Source organism: Rhea americana, unplaced genomic scaffold, assembly GCF_003343005.1.
Source record: "Rhea americana isolate MKP2758 unplaced genomic scaffold, rheAme1 scaffold_1, whole genome shotgun sequence".
NCBI lineage: Eukaryota > Metazoa > Chordata > Aves > Rheiformes > Rheidae > Rhea > Rhea americana.
The window spans coordinates 17697038-17720236 of NW_028185038.1; the positions used below are offsets into that span (position 1 = coordinate 17697038).

A 23199-nucleotide genomic window follows, 5' to 3' on the forward strand; every position below is an offset into this window, starting at 1 on the left:
CTTTACAAGGCTGGTGCTGCTCGGTCAGGCCTCTAAGGCTTCACTGAGCCCCAAAACCCCCAAACTCAGCAGAAGGATCACAGCTCTGATTACAGCACCTCCTTCTCCATCCTCATCTGATTCCATGGCAGACAAGAGCACTTTGGCATCACACAAAGGATTGAAGTGCCAGATATCAGGCGTCCATGCAAACAGTGCTGTAATAAACTGCAATTGTCCCTTAAACATCTGCTTTAGCAATTTGTCTCTGAAACAGCCTCTGATAATCAAATACAGGCTAATCCATATTTTGGGAGAAGCTTCGATAAAGGATTAGCGATCCTTTGTTCCTCCTTGCTTTCACTCTGGCGAAATCTTCCCCCACAATCAAAGCACAAAGGCCTCTTTCCAGATATCTCAGCAGGCTCCAAAGCAATTCCACAAACCCACTGGGGATACAGGCTGTCCCAGTGGCCAGGTCTCGCCTTTGATTTACAGCTAATACCTAACAACCCTGTCTTCATACAGTGGCAGGTACTTGGCTTCTCACTCTTGTTATCTCAGACTTGGCTACTACAGACCATGGAGACACTGCATCTATTACAGCTGTCTGTGCTGCCAGCAGGGCCAGCTAGCCAACAGCAATAAGAAATCAACAGAAATATGCATCTGAGTCTTTGCAAGGAGATAGCCAAGGTCTTTTCCATCGCTCAACTGCAAGATCTTAACGGCAAGGACTGTGTTTCCTGGTGATAGTGGACATGTACTCCAATAGGATGTTTAAAAATCTAGAGAGATGGAAGCCCTAGGAAAAGCTCTGACTAGGAACCTCCCAGTATCTGAAGAGGCATAAGTGAGGGTCTAGATCATCAGAGAGGCAGGGGTGAACCATAAATCCCTGGCCAATAGAACTGCTAGTGATGCAAACCACATCCCTGCAAAACACGTCTTTTAACTCCAACTCCACCAACAGAAGTTTGCTACCCAAGGCTTGTGCTCTTCTCGTTTGCTTGTCCTCATGGTTATATCATCCTGGGCATCACTGTTTGGTTCACCAACTTCAGGCAATATCTAACATCAGCCCATTGGCTCTGTCTAGACGTGAGGTCCTGGTGCAGGATGGAGACTGCACCTCCGACTTTCACCTAGTGCCACATCATTCACATTGGGTACATGACACTGCCCTCCCCATCACGTGCATTCCCGACAGTGAGTCAGGAAAAAGCTGTGGGCTGGTTCAGTGACTAACGAAGGCCATAGGCCGTTGTCCTCTGGAATTCAAAGCCACTGGGAAATTTTGTGGGCAAAAGGATGGGAACCCTGGGCCACCAACCAAAGATAGCATAGCTCACCAACCAAACCACTCTTTAGCAGTTAGTTTGCAATCTAATGACATACAAAAATATCCAGGACCATTTCCCAAGGGTGCTCTGTGATATAATGGAAGTTGGATAAAGAGCCAGTGTTCCAAAATACATTATAATTGCATGCTGCTTTTCACTTGTGCAGCCACAGCAGTGGTTACCACGCAATTACATGTCACCATATACAAATGACAGTGCAGTTACGGTAAGTTTACCAATTACAGGGAAATTGCACCTACTATGCTAAGAGGTTTTCACTCAAACATAATTCAGGAATGTACGAACAGGGGGGAAAGTTACTCAGATTGACTAGGACTTGTACAAGCGTTTGGTTTTTAGGTCTGCAGTTTAAGTATCAGTTCAAGGACTGGTGTCAAGTTTCCAGAGTGCTACAGAATCTTAATGTGGCACAGACTTTTTATGCCTGCCTTTATGCTCCTGCTGTATTGTGAGCATTTGGCTTCCCAACAGTCCATACCAGGTACCTCCACATCGTAAAGTTTGCAATTTCCGGAAGAGGAGGCTGCCTTTCTTAGAGAGACCAACAGATTTCTTCAGTCTTCAGACCTTTTGCTCAACAGAGCTAGCTGGTTATTAGCAGCTGGTAATTGTTGCTATAAATTTAGCATCCTCTATGTCCTGAACAGTTTGATTAGTCTATGTCCAATGATTAATGTGTCAAAAGATGCATTTCTATTCCTCAGTGCTGCAAAAGTTAAGCAATACTAGCAGTAGGTCTACTTTTCTTGTTTTCTGCTGCAGAGCCTGGAGATGCAGACCACAGCTTTCAGGGTCTTCTGACTCCAGTTTCATAGCCACAGAGCTAGTGAGCAGAAAGTGCAAATGCTTTTCAGCCCATGGCTTGTTCTCAGACTTTTATTCCCACTTTTGCTATGCACATTTCCTTATGACTGGCATAGGACAGGTCAGTAGCAGCATTTCTGCTCTGGGAGCAGCACTGGAAAATCAGAGGAAAACAGTTCATATCCACATGGGGGAAGTCCAAAACTGACTATCCAGAGAAGCACGGACACTAAGTCTGCAGGCCCCCTATCCAATATTGTCCTCAGCAAAAACACACGCTTCTTCTTGGCTTAAGAGGACACTCCTGCCACCATTACAAGTGAAGGTGCAATTAGGGTTCCAGTTTGGAACACCACCAGTTTAATGAGTGCATGTTACTGGCAGATCGTGAATAGATACCAGCTTCACCATATCCTTCAGATCTCACCATTAACTTCGCCTCCAAGTGTCTGCTACGGAAAACTGGCACATCATGTCAAGGTAAACAAGATATCTGTGCCGAACAGATTCAAATACCTGGGCCTATTTTGCAGTGGTATTTATACTCTGTCTGTTTGGATATTGTAACTTTAGTGATATTTCAAATAGCTTGTTTAGAGCCTAAGCTTCTTAAACAAGCAGGGAAAGAGGATGGTCCCTCCAGCAGCAATGCAAAGCATGAAACACTCCCATTAGCAGAGGCCTTCACATCCCAAATAGAAAATGCCATCACTGTGTCAGCCAAATCTCCCTTTTGCATAAATCATTTTCACTCCCTCCAAAAAAATTCAGACATTTTTATGCCAAACCTCAGTGTTAACACACTAAGCCATGCAACTGGGGTGAAAACTAGATCACTGAGGTGTGTGGCAACAGAGGTTCATGCCTGCCATTCCTGCACAGGTGGGAATTGTATCTTCAAATTGGAAAGATGGATGGGACCTGGAAAACAGCATCTGTAACTATAAAAGGAAGCTGAGTTCTTCTGCAGTCCCATAAACTTAACCCTGCTGGCTCAAAGGCTGGAGGATCATATGGATGAGGCATTGCAGGATAAACAGAGGAATATAATCTCTGCAGCTCTCAGCTTAGTGCTTTCCATGGCTTTAAAAATTCACTTAAAATTTTTCATACCAAAAAAAAAAAATAGGGAGAGATTATTGAGTGTGGAGACTCTACCTTTGAAACTGCCATGGTCCATTGGGTAAATAAGCATTTAGGGATTTTTCAAAAGTGAAGTATTGATCAAATAAGCCACTAGAGCTCTTTTGTAAGAACATATTCCAGCAGCAAAGCTGTGCGTTACACACCTGAAACGTGGCAGCACTTCACTTCCCCTGGTGCTGCTGTAGCTGAGATGGGGAGTTAGAGAGAAATTTCACCCCATAGAGAGAAAATCTGGGGTGAAAAAGGTGTTCTGTGCAGACAGAAAGACAATTCTGCGAGAGAGAGAAATGCTCTTTTAGCCAGCTGCTGCGTTTCGCCCTAAAGGACGTCACGTGTCCATGATGGGTCAACGGCTGGCTATGTAACAAATTTCCGCAAGACATCAACTGCAGAGCTTGGAGAGGTGTAAGAAGAGACTGAGGCTCTGTCCTCTCTACCTGTGTCCTGTAATCCTGAGCATCCTTGCAGCAGCATGGGATTCCCTCAGGCATATCGGTCCAACAGAACTGCCCAGGAAAAAGATGTTCCCTGCCCCAAATTACCAAGTCTCGTGTCCATTTTCACCAGGACACAACTGCCAGCATAGCACGACTCTTCAAAAGGTCTCCACGGGAATATTGTTGCTGTTTATTACGCACAGTGCTGTGTAGGAACCTTCTTTTGCTGACCTGTCTTCACTTTCGCAGACAATATACCTGGTTGATTTCTTCTAGTACTTACTGGCAGCAGAATGGTTAAATCTGGAGTGAGATGGAGCATTTCTGCAGCTGAGAGACACCCCTCGTTCCTATTCCAGCAGTGCACACCAGCACCTTGGCGGATAGAGTCCAGCTGTCTACCCTACGCCGGCATCACCAGAGATTCTCTGCTGAATCACAATTACTATAATTATTATTTTGTTACACAGACAAAATTATCATTTGGGCTGAAAAGTGCCGTGCACACCAACAGTGCTATATAAATTAAACAACAACACTGCTTTGCATGCAGGCAGCACCTTTGCCCAGAGATCCCAGAGCCGCTTAAAAGCATTAATTAAGCCTCAACACGGTCCTACAAAGGTAAACTGAGTGTTGTAATGAATGACTCGCATGTGCTGTTGCTCTTCAGCATGGGGAAATTGAGAGAGCTCTGCTGGGTATCAGAGACCACGGGTTGCTCACCGAATAACAGTGAGCTGTGCCGAGCTCAAGGGCTGCACATCTGCATCAGGGAGCACCGAGTTGTGCCGGCTCCTATCATCTCAGGAAAAATTAATGTAAAGAAGCCTAGTTATCAGTTTAAACAACAAAATAAAGCACTCGAGCTATGCAAAGAAAAATCTCCCATTTGCTACCTCTATCTGTGCCGATCTCAGCGCTTGAGGAATGCAGAGCACTTGTGTCAGCCGAGTATAAATTCACTCAAGCCATTAAGCTCAAACTCTCCCTGCATCTGAAAGCGGGACTGTGCAGCGGAAGGCTGCAGCCAACCCTCAGGAGCAGGGACACCATTACAATTACGTCCCTGTGTTTCTTGGCTCGGGATCCCGACCAATAGCCCCGACCCATTGATAAGTGCTGGGTCATTCCCTCATTAGGAGGAGTATGTTTTTATTATTCCCTTCTGCACGCTCTCTCGTTCTGCCTCTCCCACTCCCTGTCTGCATCTGAATATGCGCCTGGCTAATATTGCTTGTTTACAGGATAAATCAGCTGAACAAATCCTATTATATTTTGGATCACTGACAACAACGGGGTAATGACATTGAAACAGGGAAAATACGATGTTGTTCCTACTGATCTAATGTCACCCACATGCTCTATCAGCTATGCCAACTTCAATACTGCATGGAGGAAACAGAGGTCTCTCTGTCTTTCTGTGGAGTCTCTATTTAGATCCACACGTATCTGGATGTCTTGCTTTTGCTGTGCTTCAAGTGGTTCTTTAACTACTTTAAATATTACTTCCACAAAATCTGCGCCATAAAGCTGAAAATGTTGGGGTTGCAACAGTTTGTAGCTGCTAGATTTAAGTGACTAGATGTTGATTGCACAGGGAAGATTATGGAAACTATGGATTGCATTGCTATTACATGAAGTATATACACAGTACAGTAGCAGAGCCTGAACTTGAGTCCTTGTTATTCAGCTCCAAGTCCCAGAGGACTCAGCCCCAGAGACCTAACGCAGTACTTCACAGGAAGCTCATGGATTGGGTCCCTCCATACCTTCACTGAATGCCAATAAAAACGCAACATCTCATGCACACCTACAATCGCAGCGTACTCTTGAGGGAAATCACTGAAAGGATTTGCCCCCTCCGAGAGAAAGGCACAATGAAGATTTGCACTTCAGCAAGCACAGTAAGGCCACATTCCCCCATTCCCTGACATTTACTCAGGCAAGGGAGCAGGGTTGACAAGAAGAATGATTTGGAGGTAAATGTGTGCCAGGAGATCCAGGATTCATCCCCAGATCCATCCTGAACTTGGGCATGTCTCCTCAGGCAGGTGAATGTTGGCTCTGCCCATGCATTTAGCCAGGGGGACAAACACCACACTAGGTCCCAAAGCGGTGCTCATGTTACCAGATGACGTGGCCAGTGCTATTAAAGTGCCTCTTGAACAAAGATACAGCCAAAGCGCATCCCATCACAGATACCAAGCTTGGCCTGTCCAATGTCCTGCCTAGGCAGGAGCAGAAATATGATCTGATAGGACTTGGTCATTTTTCTGCAGGGACAGAGGCCTTTCTCATCTTCATCTTGACTCTTGACACTGGCCATCCTGTAGGGCAGACAGGTCCAGCATCTGTACAAATCTGATGCACCTGATGCAACGGAGACCTCCAGATGCAGCTTTATCTGGGAAACAGATAAACTTGCTTATCTCAGGGGCAAAAAAAAAAAAAAAAAAAAAAAAAAAAAAAAAAAAAGCATCTCACGTTACGCATGTGATGGTCTATAAAATAAATATAGACAGTGCACCAGACCACTCTCAGAGCTTAAACAACTTAGCTGATTCTCCGAGCAGCAAGACAGGCCACGCACTGTTTTTCACCCTGCACAGCTCCGCTCACATTAGACAAGGGAGGCAGGGTCTATGCAGCGTTTGGCCCATTAGGCAATGCTGAATGCAGCGTACCCTTGACCCCTTTCCTCAACAGAACAGTTATTGTACAAACCCCAGTGCTTGTCTGCTCCCTGTCCAGAGATGCTTTAAATAGCATAGGACTCACACAGAGAGCTGAAGTTACTTTGCTTCTGGCTTTTCCAGGATAGCTGGGTTCTGCTTGCTATTTTTTCTAAAAAAAAAAAAAAATGTTGTGTAAGCATTCCCCTCAGCCTGCCAGGCGACCTCCTGGCGAGGCAATATGAGGTCAGGTTTGCAAAGGAGCTGATCATCCAGCGTGGAAACAAATGCAAGGAGATCATATGGAGCCCTCAGAAAATGTAAGGCTGAGCCACGTGTGCCCAGGCAGCTCAATCGCATAAGAAAACAGTGAAGATCAGTTCCCAGCAACGAACCTACTCATCCATGCGGCAAGGAGCGTGGGCAGCGATGGAGAAGCCAGTACCTCGGTCACCTACAGGAGTAGCTGTCAGGGGACTACCAGGACCACCGGGCCCCGGGTCTATGTTGAGAGATGCTGAAGCAGAGCCCACATGGGCTGGGGAGGGGATCGCAGCTGGGGGAGGGAGCTGCGCCTAAAATATCTCAGACACAACAGCTCATCAGCAGCCTTGGGCCCTGCGCCGTCCTCAATGAACATTTTATGTGAGCAGGGTCAAACAGATGCAAGGAGCCAGGAGGGAACAGCACAGCGCACACGGCTTTGGCGCCTGGCCATTTAAAGGCATAGGGTTTCCTCTTTCCTTACATTTGGGAAGTAAATAAAAGGATTTGAGGAGACTGTTTCCAAAGTTGCTTTCTTTCTCTCCACTCTAAGACAAAAAGCGAGGATTTTGGAAGGAGGACTTGCAGGATGGGGTTATGACGGGAAGGCAATTAATTACAGCCAGCGTTGTTTATGTGTGCACACTGATCTGGAGGTATCCTTTCAAGGACAGGTGTTTAATACGGAGGAACGTACTTAATACCTCAAACACAATCATCCTCTCCATGCAATTAGACCCTGATTTATAGCACTTAAGTACAAGCTTTGCCTTACATAGATGCTTAAGAGTTTTTGTTTTTCTCTTCCCCAGGGCCTCCAAAGCCACTTTTCCTCCCTGGAGTGCCAAGAACTTTACAGAGATAGTGAAGGGTCCTTATTCCTGCTGGCTCAAAGCAGAGAGGTGGCACTTCAGAGGAAGGGCTGTCACCAAGGAAAAAGTGAAGATGAATCCATGCAGTGCCTGAGAAGCCATGCAAATGAACATCCATCAAGTTGGCATTTGCATGTTCTCCCAAATAAGTGGTGGGGTTTTGAGGATGTCTGGAGGGACAGGCTGTTGCCAGAGGCTATACTCTAGCTGAACTGAGACCTCACACGGTTATTGGAGAAGTTTTGTACTCACCCAGTGCTGAGATTTTACAACTCCATTAAGTCTCAGCTGTCCTGTCCCTGGCAGACCATGAACATTGGGCACGCCAATAAGTGAATTAATGCTAATTAGTTAATGAGCCTGCCTAATCACCTCCCAGAGGAAGAGTTGGGGGGGGGATTTTGCTAACTTTGTTTACAGAGGGGTCAAGACCTTGCTCAGAGCGGTGGAGATTTGAATTCAGCTGCTCTCTGTTAGCCTGAGGAGCACCACGCCAAACATCTCTGGTCACTTCCACCTCAGCAATAACCACAGAAAACACAGGCCACGTTGCTGGAGAGAGCTCTTTCCTCTGCTTTTGCCCGAGTTTCCCCTGTAGCAAGGCAGTGACATTTCTCCTCAATGAAGTGTCTTTCTTCCCAAAGCACTGTCAGTTTTTCAGGGGAGGCAACAGTCAGGCCTTCCAGAGATGGAGAAATCAGGAGTGAGAAGGTGGACGGGGGTAACTTGCAAATCACACAGCTGAGCGATGTGTATCCCAGGCCACTGCCTGACCCATGTGTCCGCACTGCCCCTACAGCACAGCCGTCGCTCCGCTCCAGCTCGCAGCATCAACGGAGGACGCCTGTCATCTGTTACCGGAGTTGCTGGGCTCAGCAAGTCTCTCTGACGACACACTCCACACGCACACAGCACCGTCCAATACAAACTGATGTGACCAATTACACAAATACAGAGCTGGCAGTAATAAGCCTGTTTGCGCCGTCTCGCAGTCTCCAGTGAACATTCCCTGCGAGGCAGCGCCGCATTTCTGAGCCTACTGACTTTGCACAGGCTGCACAGTGTCATTTTCTGGTTCCTGCTCTTGCTTGTGTCTTCAGAGGAGGAGCACGGAAAGCACTGATAAAGCTGACTGGGAGGTGGTCCTTTAAACGTCAAGGGTCCTGAAGGTAGATCTCACAGGAGGGAGGAAATACGAGCTTTCAGTTTTGGACTAACTAAATCTTGTTTTTAGCCTGGCTAAGAGACACAAAGGACGGTCAGACTGAGCTGACAAGCATGCCGTTAAGAGGACACAGCAGAGTAGCAAGGAAGAAACCCAGGAGGACCTTCGGATCACTAACATAGGCCTGTATAATTTAGACTAAAAGAGCACACACACAAAACTCTCACACGTGGTTTATCCAGTAGAGATGAACATAAAGCCCTACCGTGCTGGCACGAGTGGTGTTGACCCCGCAGAGATTTACTTACGATAGCCCAGTGACACTACGAGGTCTAATGAAACCGATAGCTTGCTCCTGTGACTGTGAGTCATTCCCCAGAGAAAGAGGCAGGCTCACATACCCATCCAATCCAGGCCAGAAACGGACAGGCGCTGGTGTGAAAAATGTCAAAGCAACAGCACCACATGGACCTCCTTCCGTATATTCCTTTTTTGACAGCTAAGAGAAAACAAATAACATTCCATTTCACCCCAGCCTTTCTCTTTTAAGGGAAAATGATGGGGTAAATGACATGTAGAGATAGTGATTCCTTTTCTATTATTTATTTAACGGTAAAGCAACTTTTCTCCTAGCCCCCTGAAATGCCTCCCCTTTCCAGCAACTTCAGGCCATGTTCTTCTTTTTAAAGGATTCTGTTTTGCTATCCCCTTTGCTAGAGAGGAACCCAAAAGCAAGGACGCTGTTCCCTCTTCCTGCAGCGGCTGGGACCTTTGGGCACAGCAGCAGGATTCAGGAGCTGAGCGGCAAGTCATGTTTTACAGTGCTTCAGCAACCTGTCCTGTAAAACAGGGATAATGCTACTCCCCATCTCAGCATCTCAGAGGTGCTTGGTCAGACTTGTGTGCTATCAACACCAGAGATGACAAATGCAAGCTGATGCACCTCCGGAAGGAAGAAGAAATTAAAGAAACTGGCAATCTGTAGGAAAATAGTGGCCACCCCATTCCCAGCAGCGTCAGGAGTCAAGCTGACTTTATCTTATACTATATATACAGCCCTCTGTCACTGGAGCTAGGAATGTCCCTTCCTAGCCTGATGGTATGAAGAAGGGTAGGGTTGCACATCACAGAGCCCAAAGGCCAAGCACCACCCCTGCTCCATGAAGCATCTGAGATGGGCAGGAAGGTTGCAGGGAAAGTAGAAGGGAGCCCACGGGATGAACAGGCATACAGAGGGGATGCAGGACTCACAGGAGTCTGGGCGCTGCTAGCTGCAGCGGCGCCTCGAAGCATCTTTTCAGAAGCAGCCTTCGTAGCCAAGTCGTTGATCAGCCAGCAGCTTGGATCCCAAATACACCACCTCACATCCCCTCCATTAGCAAAGTGTTGGGAAAATATTGCCCATCTCTTTACACAAGGCCTTTTGTTGGCTGGTCAGCTTCAAAAACATTTCTTTTCTCCCCCAAGTGACAATGCTGCCATGAAAAACAGGAAGAGATTGAATACAGTAATTTGAACAGTCAAACTCCATTTCCTGCCAAAAGAAAAAGAAAATACCAGCAACAGGCAGAAGCCAGGCAATAGCTGGGGACAGACACTTTGATTATCTTGGACAGATATTTGCACTGTGTATCCGGTAAAAGCTACAGAGACGGGGGTGAAATCTTTTCATTTTGGGGCCTCAAATTTGTTAGTCTGCAGTATAGCAGGTGATGCTGTGAGTCAGATCAGGCTGATGAAGAGACTGGGATCTCCCAGGATAACAGTCCTGGGCTGGAACCAGTTTCTAAGCTGACAGCTGGGATCACATGCCACGAAGGCATCGTATCTGGGGCTTCATCGCAAGCCAAGGCTCCAGCAAGGATCCCTGCTGCTCTCACACCTCCCCAGTAGATCCTGGCACACACTTTCCCCTTCTTCCCCCATCCTTGGATGTCCCACACAACATTTCAACTCCCTTGGCTCAACGACTGAGTCTCCTTATAGTGCAATTTTTAGTGAGTTTCAAAATGTACCTATTGTTAATCCAATTCCATACTACTGAAAACCAATCAGTGATTAAGTCCTGCACTGAAATGTCCCATTTTCTGTTGCATCCTCCTTCCAGATAGGCTTTGTTTTTTTAAAAAAAAAATCCAGCATTTCTCAGTGGTTAAGAAAAGCGCTGCTGGTTAATTACAAAGCTTGGGAAGCGTGCTTGAACCATGCACTTCTTTTTCCAATATGAAGATTGTTTTCAGTTTTAAAACACTTCCCCCCCCCCCAAACAACTCTTCCTTCTGCAAAAGCCCTGCACTTCTGTACAGCCTCACTCACCGTGCTGCATAAATTGATGCACTATGTTGCACCACAGGACCTGTCGCATTTCAGTGATGCGCAAAGCAGTTGCTAGATAGAGGAAGGGGATAGATGTGTTCTCTGCGGCTATGGAAGTAGTAATGGCTTCAATATCAGGAAAGGAGATTTAGATTAGACGTAAGGAAAAGCTTCCTAGCAGCAAAGACAGATCATCTAGGAAGAAAGCAGAATCTCTATCACTGGAGGTTAAGAACAGGTGAGACAAACATCTGTCAGGAATGCTCTAAGTAAGGCAGAAGGGCAAACCAGATGACCTCATAAGGCTCTTTTTTTTCCCAGCCCCATTTTTCTCAGATTGTATGAATTTCTAAGCATTTGGGGTCAAGTATATCATTTAAATATAAGTTATTATCATGTATTTGCAAGGTACTGACAGAGAAAAAAAACAGAGAGGTATTACCTGGAACTATTCATCACCCGAGTGAACATCACCAATTTGGAAATCAGCTGCCTAGTCATAAAAATTGATCATGCTTCCTTGATTTATGCTGAAGATTAAGAAGAGGACAGCTATAACACAGGGACGGAGGCGAGAACATGCATTGACAATATTCCATTCATCTGCGGGCTTTCGCATCCGCCAGTCTGAAAGCTCTGCTGTTGCACTGCTGAAACCCGTAGCTCCTGGTTTAGCTCCCACGTATGTGCACTGTCAGCATGAGAGGCATGGACTCATTATGCAGTTGTGCTTCAGCCCTTTGCCATCACGCTGGGTTTGCCAACCAGACCAAGGCAAGTCTCAAGGACATCCAATTCCGCAGGACATCTGGAGACCCAGCGTCTCCCGCCACAGGTTGACTGCGAGACGCAGTGCTTTCAAGCCAGCTTGCTGCCAGGTCCTACCTGACCTCAGCTGTCCCAGCTCCAGCTGCACTAGCAAAGCTGTCTGACCGGAGAAGCTGCAGACACTGCGCTTTCCTTCTCCGGCCAAGCGCACTGCTTCACCACCTCCCCGCAATTATTTGTGTGCATATTGTAGGCTAGGAGAGCTCTGCCAAGAACGGTCCCCTAGAGACTTCACTTGCCCTGAAGTGGCCTTGAACAAGCATTACACCAAGGCAGAAACAGAAGCAGATTCACACACAACACTCTCTGAGTCAGTTATTGCCCTGTTAGAGACTATGTGATGCCGAAAGCCAGAACTGACCCTGCAGCAGGATGCAGGGACAGTGTGGTGAGCACTGCTCCATAATCCATGGCCCTACAGTTAGTATCACAAAGAAGGGCTGGAATGTGTCTTCCAAGAGTGTTTATTTGCTATGCTCGATGGACATTCCCCATTGCCTCTCTCTACCCATCTGCTCACTGCCAAGTGTATCAGCTGTATCTGTTCACATGCAGGATTTCAGTTGCTTGAAGCAGGGCAGCAAAACTGAAGTTCAGTTCTAGCCTTGAGCACAGGCAGGCTAAGTATCTGCGCTAGCACAGAAATATTTGACACTCACATAAACCAGCAAAAGTCGCACTGGTGGTTTGATAATCACTTTTATACCTGCTACAGATACATGAGCTGAAAGGGAGAGCAGCAAATGCAATGGCAATTAGGACATCAGCAAAGGAGACAAGGCCCTCACAGACAAGTATCCAGCCTCTAAAATGCTTCACCAGCCACCAGATGGTTTCCAAGTTTGGTGGACATGTATCCAGCCTCTAAAATACTTCACTAACCACCAAATGTTTTCCAAGCTTAGTGGCTGGACTCTGCAAACCTTCTAGCAGCCAAGTCAGTAATGCCTCATTCCTCGGGCAGCACAGCTGAACTCAGACAGGGCTTGCCAGAAACTCCAAGTGAATTCAGCTTGAGGAGAGCACAGCCCACAGTAACACTTTTCAGACATATGGGGTTTTTTCAGGGTTCTCTGGGCTTTTTCTCCAGGTGGGAAAGATTAGCATCTCTGCTTTACAGTGAAGAAATATAGTCATAAAGATGATCTAGCAGTTCCCCCCCCCCTTTTGTCACTCTGTCCCTTGCTCCTTCTCCACTCTCCAACCTCTGTAATCCTGTCCCTCCAAATCCTATCAGTCATCTTCATCCAGCACTCACCAAACGGGGCACAGGAGAGCTGTTGGCCTTTTCACTCCTGTCTAAAGCCACAGGAGCCAGGTGACTGATTGGCTCCAAACCTCCTGATTCAAGAGGTCCAACATTAAAAGCATCTGTATGGAGCACAAGCAGAGTAGATCTGCAAATACGAGGAGAGACTTAACAGCCTGTGAAAGTAACTCCAGTGGGAAACTCTCAGCTTAAATCTAAAGGCAGCTCTTTGAATGTGCAGAGGCCTTGAGGCAAAACAAAAAAAATCAAAGTGAGATTTGGGCACAGCCTGTCTCCCTGGGCAATACTCCACAGGGAGTTCTGCTACTGAGGCAGGTCTAGACAGAAGAGCTCCCACTGCAAGGAGGGGCCTGAACTTCCCCTTCCCACATGACACTGCTGATGGCACAGGTAGAAAAAGGCGGTTTAGGACAAAGTCAAGATCAGTCTCTCTGCAGTTAAATTTCCCTCTGTAATCTTCCTTGTCCAGCAAAGGAGCAGTAGGGATCCCCCAGCAAAAGAGCCTTGAGTGCCAACAAAAGCTGGAGCAATCCTCTACCGCGGGTCCTGCCTCTGCCATGAGATTATGGGGCAGAAAAGCGTTCTGGTGTTTCTCTGTATTCCCTTTGCTCAGACTTGAACTTGCCTCTCACTTGAAAGAGCTAATTAAGGAGGGAAATCAAAGCCCAGAGAGGCGACTGTTACAGCAGCCTGTATGCAGTGCAGGCTGCAATGCTGATTTCTGTGCATTATATCAAAGGCAGCCTACACCAGCTGGGTTGATGCGGATTTCTGCAGTGACACTTTACTGAATTGACGGAGTAAACTAAGACACTTTATTAAGATCATTTGTAGGTCAGGTAGACCAACCTCTCCCCAAGTCTTGCCCTTAAATCTTGCAGCATTTAAACCTTGATTTGTAGCCAGGCCTTAATTTTTCAGTACACAGACAGTACAGAGCTGACCAGAAACAGGAAGACAAGGGGCTTTGATGGTTAATGACCAGTGCTTCTTAGCCCTAGAAGGAATGAAATCCTGGCTTCACAAAGCTCCCTGATCAAATCCTACTCCAGCTCCAGCTCAGGGAGATAAAATTCCACCAGCAGACACAGAAACCAGCACAAGACGTTAACATTATCTAAATCCTATTTTGGTTAAGGTATGAGCCAAGACTTCTGAAGGAAGCATCGTTTCACCCTTAACAAATTACATAGTGAAAAAACAAAAGCAGGCTAATTCCTTCTAAAGATTGCAAGGCCCCTTGGTTTAATTAATTAGCAATCCTAACATTCCTGGGAAGTCAGAAAATGATACCTTCCTCTGCTTGTCCATGAGAAAACTGAGGTATGAACTGGTTAAATCACATCATGTGGTGAGCTGGAGGCAGGACCAGGACTGCAATGAAGCAGGCTCAGTTCCTTGCTCCCTGCCCTAATCGCTAAGCCATGTTCCAAGCTCTCCCACTCTATGAGCACATGAAGAAGTTAAGCTTGGGTGGTGAGGTGCTTGACTTACCGCACTGCTACAGGGAATGTCCTTGACTTTGAGCCAGGCCAGATCTAATGTCCCCTCACCCCTGTAGCAGGACTGCAGTCTATCCTTGATGCGGTCATTGATCTTTTTCAGGACAAAGATGCAAAGAGCTGACTCATCCAAGGACTTCATCTTCCTCTTCTGACCTTTGGAGAAGACTGTGAAGAGGATATCATCCTCAGGGCTGACACCTAAAGACCTCGCTAAGATAGCTCCGGCTTTGGACAAGTAGGCTGCTTGAAGCAGCCGATATTCCACCCCGTTCTTCTCACAGCCAATGGGCACCTCAACATAGGAATTAAAGGCTGTGTCCTCCTTGCACAGTCGAACCAGCTTGGAGGTATAAACCTGCTCCTTTGTAGTGGAACCAGGTGGTGAAATCATCTCAGGTTGCAGAGTTAGGAAATAGACAAAGTTACCACTGCTAAAGCCATAGATGTAGTAGATATCAAAGTCAGGAATGATGGTGAAGGTGTCCGAGGGGATCTTGATCATAGATGCCACAAACTCATCATGAAAGACATAAGCAAACATCCCATCTGCCTCAGAGTTTTTGGTGAGTTTTCTGCTGGAAATAGTGGGGAAATACTCAGGTTTGCCATCCACGGCAGTGGCAATGAACAACTTGTCATCCATGTTGCTGTAAGAAACAATGACTCCAAAAACAGAGCCACTCTCATTCACTCCAGAGAGGTAATGCTCCTTCTTGTGGAAGGGCTCTCCCAGCTTGAAGAGATCATCCAGCCTCAAAAGCTTACAGATGCCCTGGTAAAGACTCCCACAGGCTATCAATCGATTTTCCTTGTAGTCTATGAGGAGCATTTTGTTGATGTTGTTAGTGGGCGTCAAAGGTTCATTGCAAGTTTGAACTATCCTAGGAGGATAACACTTGGGATTATCTTCATCAGGACCAGTCTGATGTGTCACCAGGACCTTCAAGTCACTAGAAAGTTTATAGATCCTGTTGACAGCTCCCAAGTAAATGTGCCCAGTTCTTTCATCAACCACCAAGTGATTAAAGGTTCCCTCTGCTTGGTCTCCAGTGAAAGTGATGAAGGGCCTCTTTGGGTGGGATGGCTGCTGCTTAGCAAGAGATGACACTGTGGCAGATAGCAGGAGGTGAGAAACCAGGCAAGTCCATTTCCACATGGCCAGTGACATGATTAGAAAAGTTTGTATTCCCAAGGGAACGAGGATTGAAAGCTGTAAGTGTCTTCAAAACACCAATTCCCTGGCAGATTTTGTCCTACAAGCAAAGAGAAGAGAAAACAGAAGTTCATTACTATAGAGTATTTTTCCCTCCTCCTTCTTTCACAACCATGCCATCATCTGAGTGTATTTAATCGCTAATCCTCCCTTTCTTGTCTCTGAGCTTGCTACTTAAAAACAGCACAAAGGCAACCCTCTTGAAAGAAAAGATGCTGGTAGAAATCACATAGCAGAAAAATAAATCTGCACCCTCTTACTCTTCGTTACACAAACATGTGCCCCATGGTACAGCGCACAAATCCACTGGATGCTAGATCTGTGCAGAAGAGTAACAGGAGAAACACCAAGCAATATTATTGTTTGCACTACCAGCTTTGACCCAGTTGTTTATTTGCTATCTAAGAAGACAGGACATGAGAAAGATTACTATTCTGCTCTTCTGGATGAGTGATTGAAGCCTGGAGAAGGTCAGGGATCTGCCTACAGGGGGAGGTCCAGATGGATACTGAGCTCTTTCGAAACCATCTAAGTTAGCCAAGAAGAAGCCAGCTTTGGTCTGAGATTAATATGCTTTCAGGGAGATGTTGGTCCAGAATAGGTCTGTTTGACCAGGCTCTCTGTGGCTTCCAGATCAAAGCTGCTTCACGCCTGACCAGCTTGGAGCACAGTCTGGTCAGCCAGCATGCCGAGCCACATCTACAGAGAGCACACAGTCAAGCAAGGAGCAAACTGAGCACCAGGTCCCACCCTCTCTTGGGCTCTCACCACAAGACTACCCTCTACACACAGTACAGCCATGAAGAAATCATCTAAAAGAGAGCTATAGTTCCACTGGTGATTGCAGAGCACCGAGAAGAAAGCAGTTGTATTACTATCAGCAATAATAAAATCCAAAGAACCATGAAGAAGGAAAATTAACAGCCCAGCTTTGTTGCTTTGCATTGCAATTTTTAGTATAGCCCAAGGCAAAAGGCACTGGTGTCCAGGGACTAGTGACACACGAGAGAGAAGGAGACTTCCTTGCACTGCTGAGTCCCTAAAGTCTCCTAGGTTTTAACCAGAGTAGTGGGAGCCACAGGAGGTTCAAACCACTCCTGTAATTTGGTGAGAACATCACCAAGAACAGTTTTTGCATCATTCAACACATCCCTCTGCCTCCTCCTCCTCCTCCTTCTCACGGCTGCTTCAGCATCAAGAGCAGCTTTGGCCCCTTTTGGCCCTGCAAAGTGTGTGGGAGATGCAGTCCTACTGCCCCAGGTCTCACCAGCAGAGCTCTCTGCTAAGCGCCGGCTGCAGAAAGGGCTGAAGCCTCTTCCTCTCTCCTCCCTGTTTAACATCTGGATCGAAATTTCACAAAACACCTCTTGCTTTTAGAAAGGACCTGAGCCAAACTTCAGCTCCAAAGAGCTTCATGATTTTTATCCCCTACTTATGGGGCAGTGTCCTGTCACCTCCCTCAAAGAGTGACTTTGCTGAAATCAGGGGTGAATGAGGGGATAAGCAGAGGAATGACAGCCAGCCCTGCACAAGGGCTGTAGGAGGCAGGTAGAAATCATTCCATCTGCAAATCCCAGCAGGATGGGAGATGTGGCAATGACACAGGTTTGTATTGATAGCTTTATTCAGTCTGTGCAAGTCTTCTAACATCACTGGAACTGCAAAATATGTTTCAAAAAATATTAAAATGAATAAATCCTGTCTTTTTTTGACCTATAGACTGATTAGATCTGGTAGTATAAAAGGTAAATCTGGCCCTGTAGAGCATCCACACCAAAATATTTCAAAATTCTCACAGTAGCCAGAATTTCAAGACAGTTGTGTGATCACCTTCACCTCCCACTGCCCTCCGTACCTCAGCAGCCCCGAGCATTTGATAGACAACAGCCAAAGGTCATTTCACATTTACTTTAGGCATGTTTACCCTGTCCTGCTTCTCCTTTCTGATCAAACAAATATTTAATAAAATAAAGCTTACGCTGCAGAGTTCACAAGACTCTATCTTGCCAGCGAGAGACGATTCTCTGCAGGGATATGCAGGGCAGTCACACAGGGCTTTTAATAACCTTTATTATGACGGATAGAGCAGCAATGGGGTGAGCTCTCCCTGCACAACGATTCCTCTTTCAAAAAAAGTCCATCCTTGAGAGAGTATCAGAAGAAAGAAGCTGGCCCTGTTTGAGTCCTGCTTTCAGAAACATCACGTGGCGACGCTGAACGCTGGCTCCCGTCACTTATAAGTTACAATCCATATTTCTAACAGACATTGGTTTGATCAGGCACTAGACAGACCTAGGAAGAAATTATTCTTTTAAACTACTAAGACATCTATTTTACCCATATATTTTACTATATTTTGCTCCTCTTAGCCCTGCAGGGTCAGCACAGCTGCAAGACAAGGAAATGGGAACTGCCATGACCCATAAACTGAGGAGTGAACTAAAAGTCCTTGTTCTGCAACAGGAGCCATCTGCCCAGAGGTCATTACAGAGCCTGGAACTTGAGTTGCAACAACAAAAGAAAATCTGTCCATTAAAATAAGTGGTCGACACTGTGAAAAGGGAGATATGCTCCAGCCACGAAATCTTTGCAGCCAAAGCAGGTGAGAAACTTGATTGACTCTGAGATACAAAGATGATTCTCTCCCACATTTGGGGTGAAGGGCAGGGAGGAGAACCTTTCTCCTTGCAAAGCCAGTAAATTTGATCTGGAAAATGAGGACATTCAAATGAGAAACTCTGGAGAGGCTAGATTAAGGAGTCACTTTTGCAGAGTACAAGGGCACTTCAGACATAGTGGACCTCATGGGGGAAGAGCTTCTTCTCCAGAGGGAAGAGCCTCAAAAGTCACCAGTGCTGGCAGCCACCAGGCAAGCACAGGAGCAGCCCCTCACCAACCTTTTGGGGCAAAACCAGGTAACTGGGAGCTTGGGGCTATCTTGCTGTCTTCCAGCAGCCCTTCGAGCAACCCTGGGAGAGCGATTTTTTTCTCTGTGAGCTGCTGGCACTCACCCCTTCCTTTTCATCTGTCTGCTCATGTTGTTTGCCCTGCACCCACCATCCATCAGTGCTGGAGCCTCTAAAGGCTATAATTTGCAATTTGCGTTAATTGATAAAAAACAGCAGAGGGCAGAGGCAAGGAGGACTTGCTGTTTAGCTTGCAGAATAGAGCGGGGTTTGTACCACCCCTCAGAGAATGCACCAGGCAGAAGGACTTAAGTATCTCTTTTCATTGCCCACATCTGGACAGGGAGAAATTATAGCAGCTGGGAAGACAAATAACATGGTGCTATACCTCATCTCTTAGACTGCTTGGCTTGTGAGAGACTAATTATAAAAAACAAAAAAGCATAAATAAACAAAAGGCCTCACTAAAGACACAGTGAGGTCTGGGGTTAGGTTTTGATCTGAGTATTTCTAAAATAAACCCAAAACTGACTTCCCACAATGACCAGGTTCACCCTCCATTTCCCCTGAGACGTGGCCAGCACTGATGTCCTGACCCAGCATGCAGGACTCCTGTGCAAGAGCAGACTGTCCCATTCAAGGGCTCTACGTGGCTCTTGTCCTCAATAGCCTCTTCCAAAATCATGGAACTCATCTGGTGACTGTGTCAGTAGGCAGAAAAGTCAGGATGTGCTGAATCCGTCCTCACAACCCAGCTAGCTTCAAGGGGAGAAAATAAAGATGGGTGCTTTATGTCTGAGGAAGTACCCTGCAGCCCCTGAAAGGAACGTGTCCTAGGGTGAGCATGAGAGATGACAGCATCTCCCTATTTGGCTTTCTCATGCACACAACCCTCTCTCCATGAAAGGTGACAGACAGATTCGAATCAGCAGATCCCCTGTGATAGCCACGTTCAGCAGCAGGGACACTGCAAGGTCAGTAGTGAGACTTCCAGGCCTCACCAGAGCAGTCATGCATGAAAGCCTGGCTGGAAAGAGCCAAGGAAGCAAATCCCGCCCCGTGTCCTGCTGCAGCCAGGAGCTCAGAGCAAAAACACCAGTTAAAATCTACAGCAGGACTGAAATGTGCCCAAAGTCAGCACTGCAGGAGGGAATCACATCCAACTGCCTCCTCCTGCGTAGCAGGCCAGCCGTAAGTCCGGGGTCCTCTTTGTTGGTGGGACGGGCTCAGGGAGCCCCCAGCACGCTCTCCACCGTGCAGCACCTGGCTGGGAAGACACCTGCTCGTGCCCGGGGCTACCGGGGAATGCCTGCCACATGGGCGCAGCAGCTAAGGGAGCTCAGCGTTAATCTGGCAGCGCGCTCCTCTGTTTACTTTCGCTCCACTCAGGCACAGCTATTCATTTCCTGGGACACAGGAGGCCGTGCACAGATGCTGACTAGGCAGCCTCCCAGCAACGGAGCCAGGGCGCAGCAATTCAGCACCAAGTGCAGCTACACAATCCCTTTAATCTCAGCTAAAGATTTTTCCTGGCTTCCTTTAATAAACCCTGATTACCATGGATAGAAGCTTTTCTTTGGGAGCTGACACAGAGAGAAAACTCATATGGAGACATTGTCGACAACTCCCTCAACAAAGGCCAGCTTCTAACTTCAGCTAAAGCCTTTCTCCCTGAACTATACAACCTGTCCGATGCCTGACGGAAGCTGAAGGCAAGTCTCTCTTTGAGGACATCCCAGTTCGGAGCATCTTTTCTTTGGAGCTTGCCACAATGAGCAAACTCCAGCGAAAGCTGTAGCTTGTCCCAAATAGAGAGATTAATTTCAGCAATGGGTTGTTTGCAAGGCACTTAAGCTCCAGCAAAACAGCACAATTTATACCCATCACATATAGATTATTTTATTCAAGTACTCAGATGGTGCCCATCACCTTGGTACCTGTCCTTTCTCTTGAAGTGCATTAAGTGATGGGATTAACTTTTGCCATGGGTGGGACCTCTCTTCTCTTCTTTCCTGATTCCCTGTATGAGAAAACTGCATGTGGATATTTTTTCTCCTTGCATTTCAGACTGAGTTATCCATTTCTTCAACAGCAAAAGCAGGTCACAGCAGTGCTCCTTTCTGCTTGGAAGAGAGAGCAGAGAGGATTGTAATGTTTTCTGAGATCCTCCAGGAATTTGCTCCACAGAGACTCAAGTCAAAAACACAGATATTCAATCCACAAAAACAGGAATGCAGTTTTGAGTGGTCATGGAAATAACCTGCGAATTCCAGAGACCAGACTTAAACTTCTCTTTTCTGGAGCAGAAAAGAGAGCGTGTATATCTCACAGGGGGACTTTACCTATCCACAACACAAGTATTCTGCTGTGTCCTCAAAGTATTCTGAGGATAAATCTCTTAAAATTATTCCTTATCCCAATAACTGGGGCAATATAGACCTCCAGAAAACAGACTAATACAGCAAGCGCTCACAGATTCATTAGGTTTAACCAAACCATGTCACAACGGTGCAGAACAGCTGACTGACTGGCACTGTTAAACTCCTACTTTGAGTGGGAAACAATGTTTTAAACTATATAGGTCTGAAGCAATTAGACAAGTCGAGAACTGCCAAAATACAGATTGATAAGCTGACCTCTGCATTAAAGTCTTATCCTTTACCCTCGAGGAAGACACCGTACGCTCCTGGGGCTCCAATCTCCTCACTATGAAGCAGTACACCGCTGCATTTAATTGAGACGCAACTCTTCGTGGGAAGGGCAGGACAGAGAAATTAAAAGGCACTTTTTGGTTTAGGAGACCTTGATCAAATTGAGACTTTAGACACCAACAGGAATAAACACTCCTCCTCCCCCTAAATGGGTGAATATTAAAAAGCAAATGAACTGGGTTTAACCCCAGCAAGTGTTCCCAGCTTGTACTTCAGTTATAGCATTATAGTATTTAAAATAGTCTTGAGGAAAATGTTTCTTCCTTCATTGATTGCAGAAGTCAAGACTATGCTTGCAATTTCCCTTCCAGGTGTAAGGGCCTCTGATAAGTACCCAAATGAAGCATTTAATTTTTCTGGATCTGGCCCGTTACTGAAGTGAGCCCTAAAACACCACTCTGATCCCCACGTAGAAAGGAAGAGCCTCTGACCTCAGGTTTCTCTATGAGTCAGCAGGCAGCTATTTTCATGCTGGCTCAGGCTATACAACATGGTTTATGTTGCATTGAATGCCAGTGGGTGGATGCTTCCCCCTGCTCTGCAATCTTTGGAAGATCTGTAAGACACAAGTCCTCTCTCTCAGGCGGAAGTCTTGTGATTAGCAATGCATAAATTCACAAAAAGTCAAATCTGATAAGATAGAGACCATAATTCATCTATTTCCCAAAAGCCTGGTGCAGAGAGTAACTCCGTATTCAAAGTGACTTTACGGTCATGGCTATTTATTTCAATAGACCAACATATAAGGCACCATCAAGAATGAAACTGGGACTTAAAAACAAAATCTTTAGATCTTGATCTACTGGTTCTTGGAGCATCGAGATCTATATTTGGACCTGGGAAAATCACTTTCAAAGAAGCCCCTGTCTTCAAAGTCTGAGACTTCACTACGTATTCAAAAGGCAGCTGGAGCAGAGCAGCCTGAAAGGGGCAGGGACAGGCCAGGGTGCAAGCACCAGAACTGGGAAAATCAAAGACGGTACCAGTATGAGGAATAAGAAGAGCAAAATTTTAGAAGAAAGCTTCAGAGAAAAAAAGAGTTGGTGGACTTTCTGCGTAGGATCAGACCATCTGCAAACCGGACGAGACTCCATTACCAGTAACCAATACTTGATGATTCAGCGAACATGGGAAATTCTCCCAAATAAAGAATACAAAATTGGCCAGCCCAACTTTATTGATTAGGAGCAAGGCTGCGTACAAACAGAGATCAAGAATCTTGTAGAGTAAGGACTGTCTCTATCTGCAGCATTCAACATAAAGCTTCCTCCTTTAAAACAAGTATCCAACGCACTCTGAAGCACCGACTGCTGGCCATGGATAAGGCCAATGGAAAGAGTTGATGCAGCAAATCTCTTGATTTCATCTTCTATGAGAGGGGCTAACGAGAGCAAATTAGTGAGTACAGTCCCAGATTCATGAACACATCCCATGCAGGGTGTGCTGGACCCTCTCAAATCTTACCTAGAGTTTGAATCTAACACACACTGTCACTAGTGGCAGAGAGTCATGCTGACTGGTATTTGCTCTTCCAAACCTAAAGGAAAGCTTCAGTGTCAGAGAACAGTTTACTGGAACTATTAGAAATATTTTTCTGGTGACTACTGGAGATTAGGAAGAAAAAAAAATAGGCATTTTTTTGTTTGATTTACTCTGCACATGCTAATCCTGACTGAGGCCAGGGATCGAGTGCACAAATGCTTGTGGGTGAGTCTTCGTACACCCATAAACCTCTTGGGCCCTC

General features: G+C 46.2%; 1 protein-coding gene across 1 annotated transcript in view; it reads right to left on the minus strand.

Moving 5' to 3' along the window:
* Positions 1 to 15874, minus strand: part of PLXNA4 (plexin A4) — a 439477-nt gene extending 423603 nt beyond the window's left edge. The window contains exon 1 of the mRNA XM_085299727.1: positions 14615 to 15874. Within this exon, the coding sequence (XP_085155853.1) occupies positions 14615 to 15793 (1179 nt within the window). The 5' untranslated portion in view covers positions 15794 to 15874. The remainder of the gene's footprint in view (positions 1 to 14614) is intronic.
* Positions 15875 to 23199: the final 7325 nt, after the last annotated feature.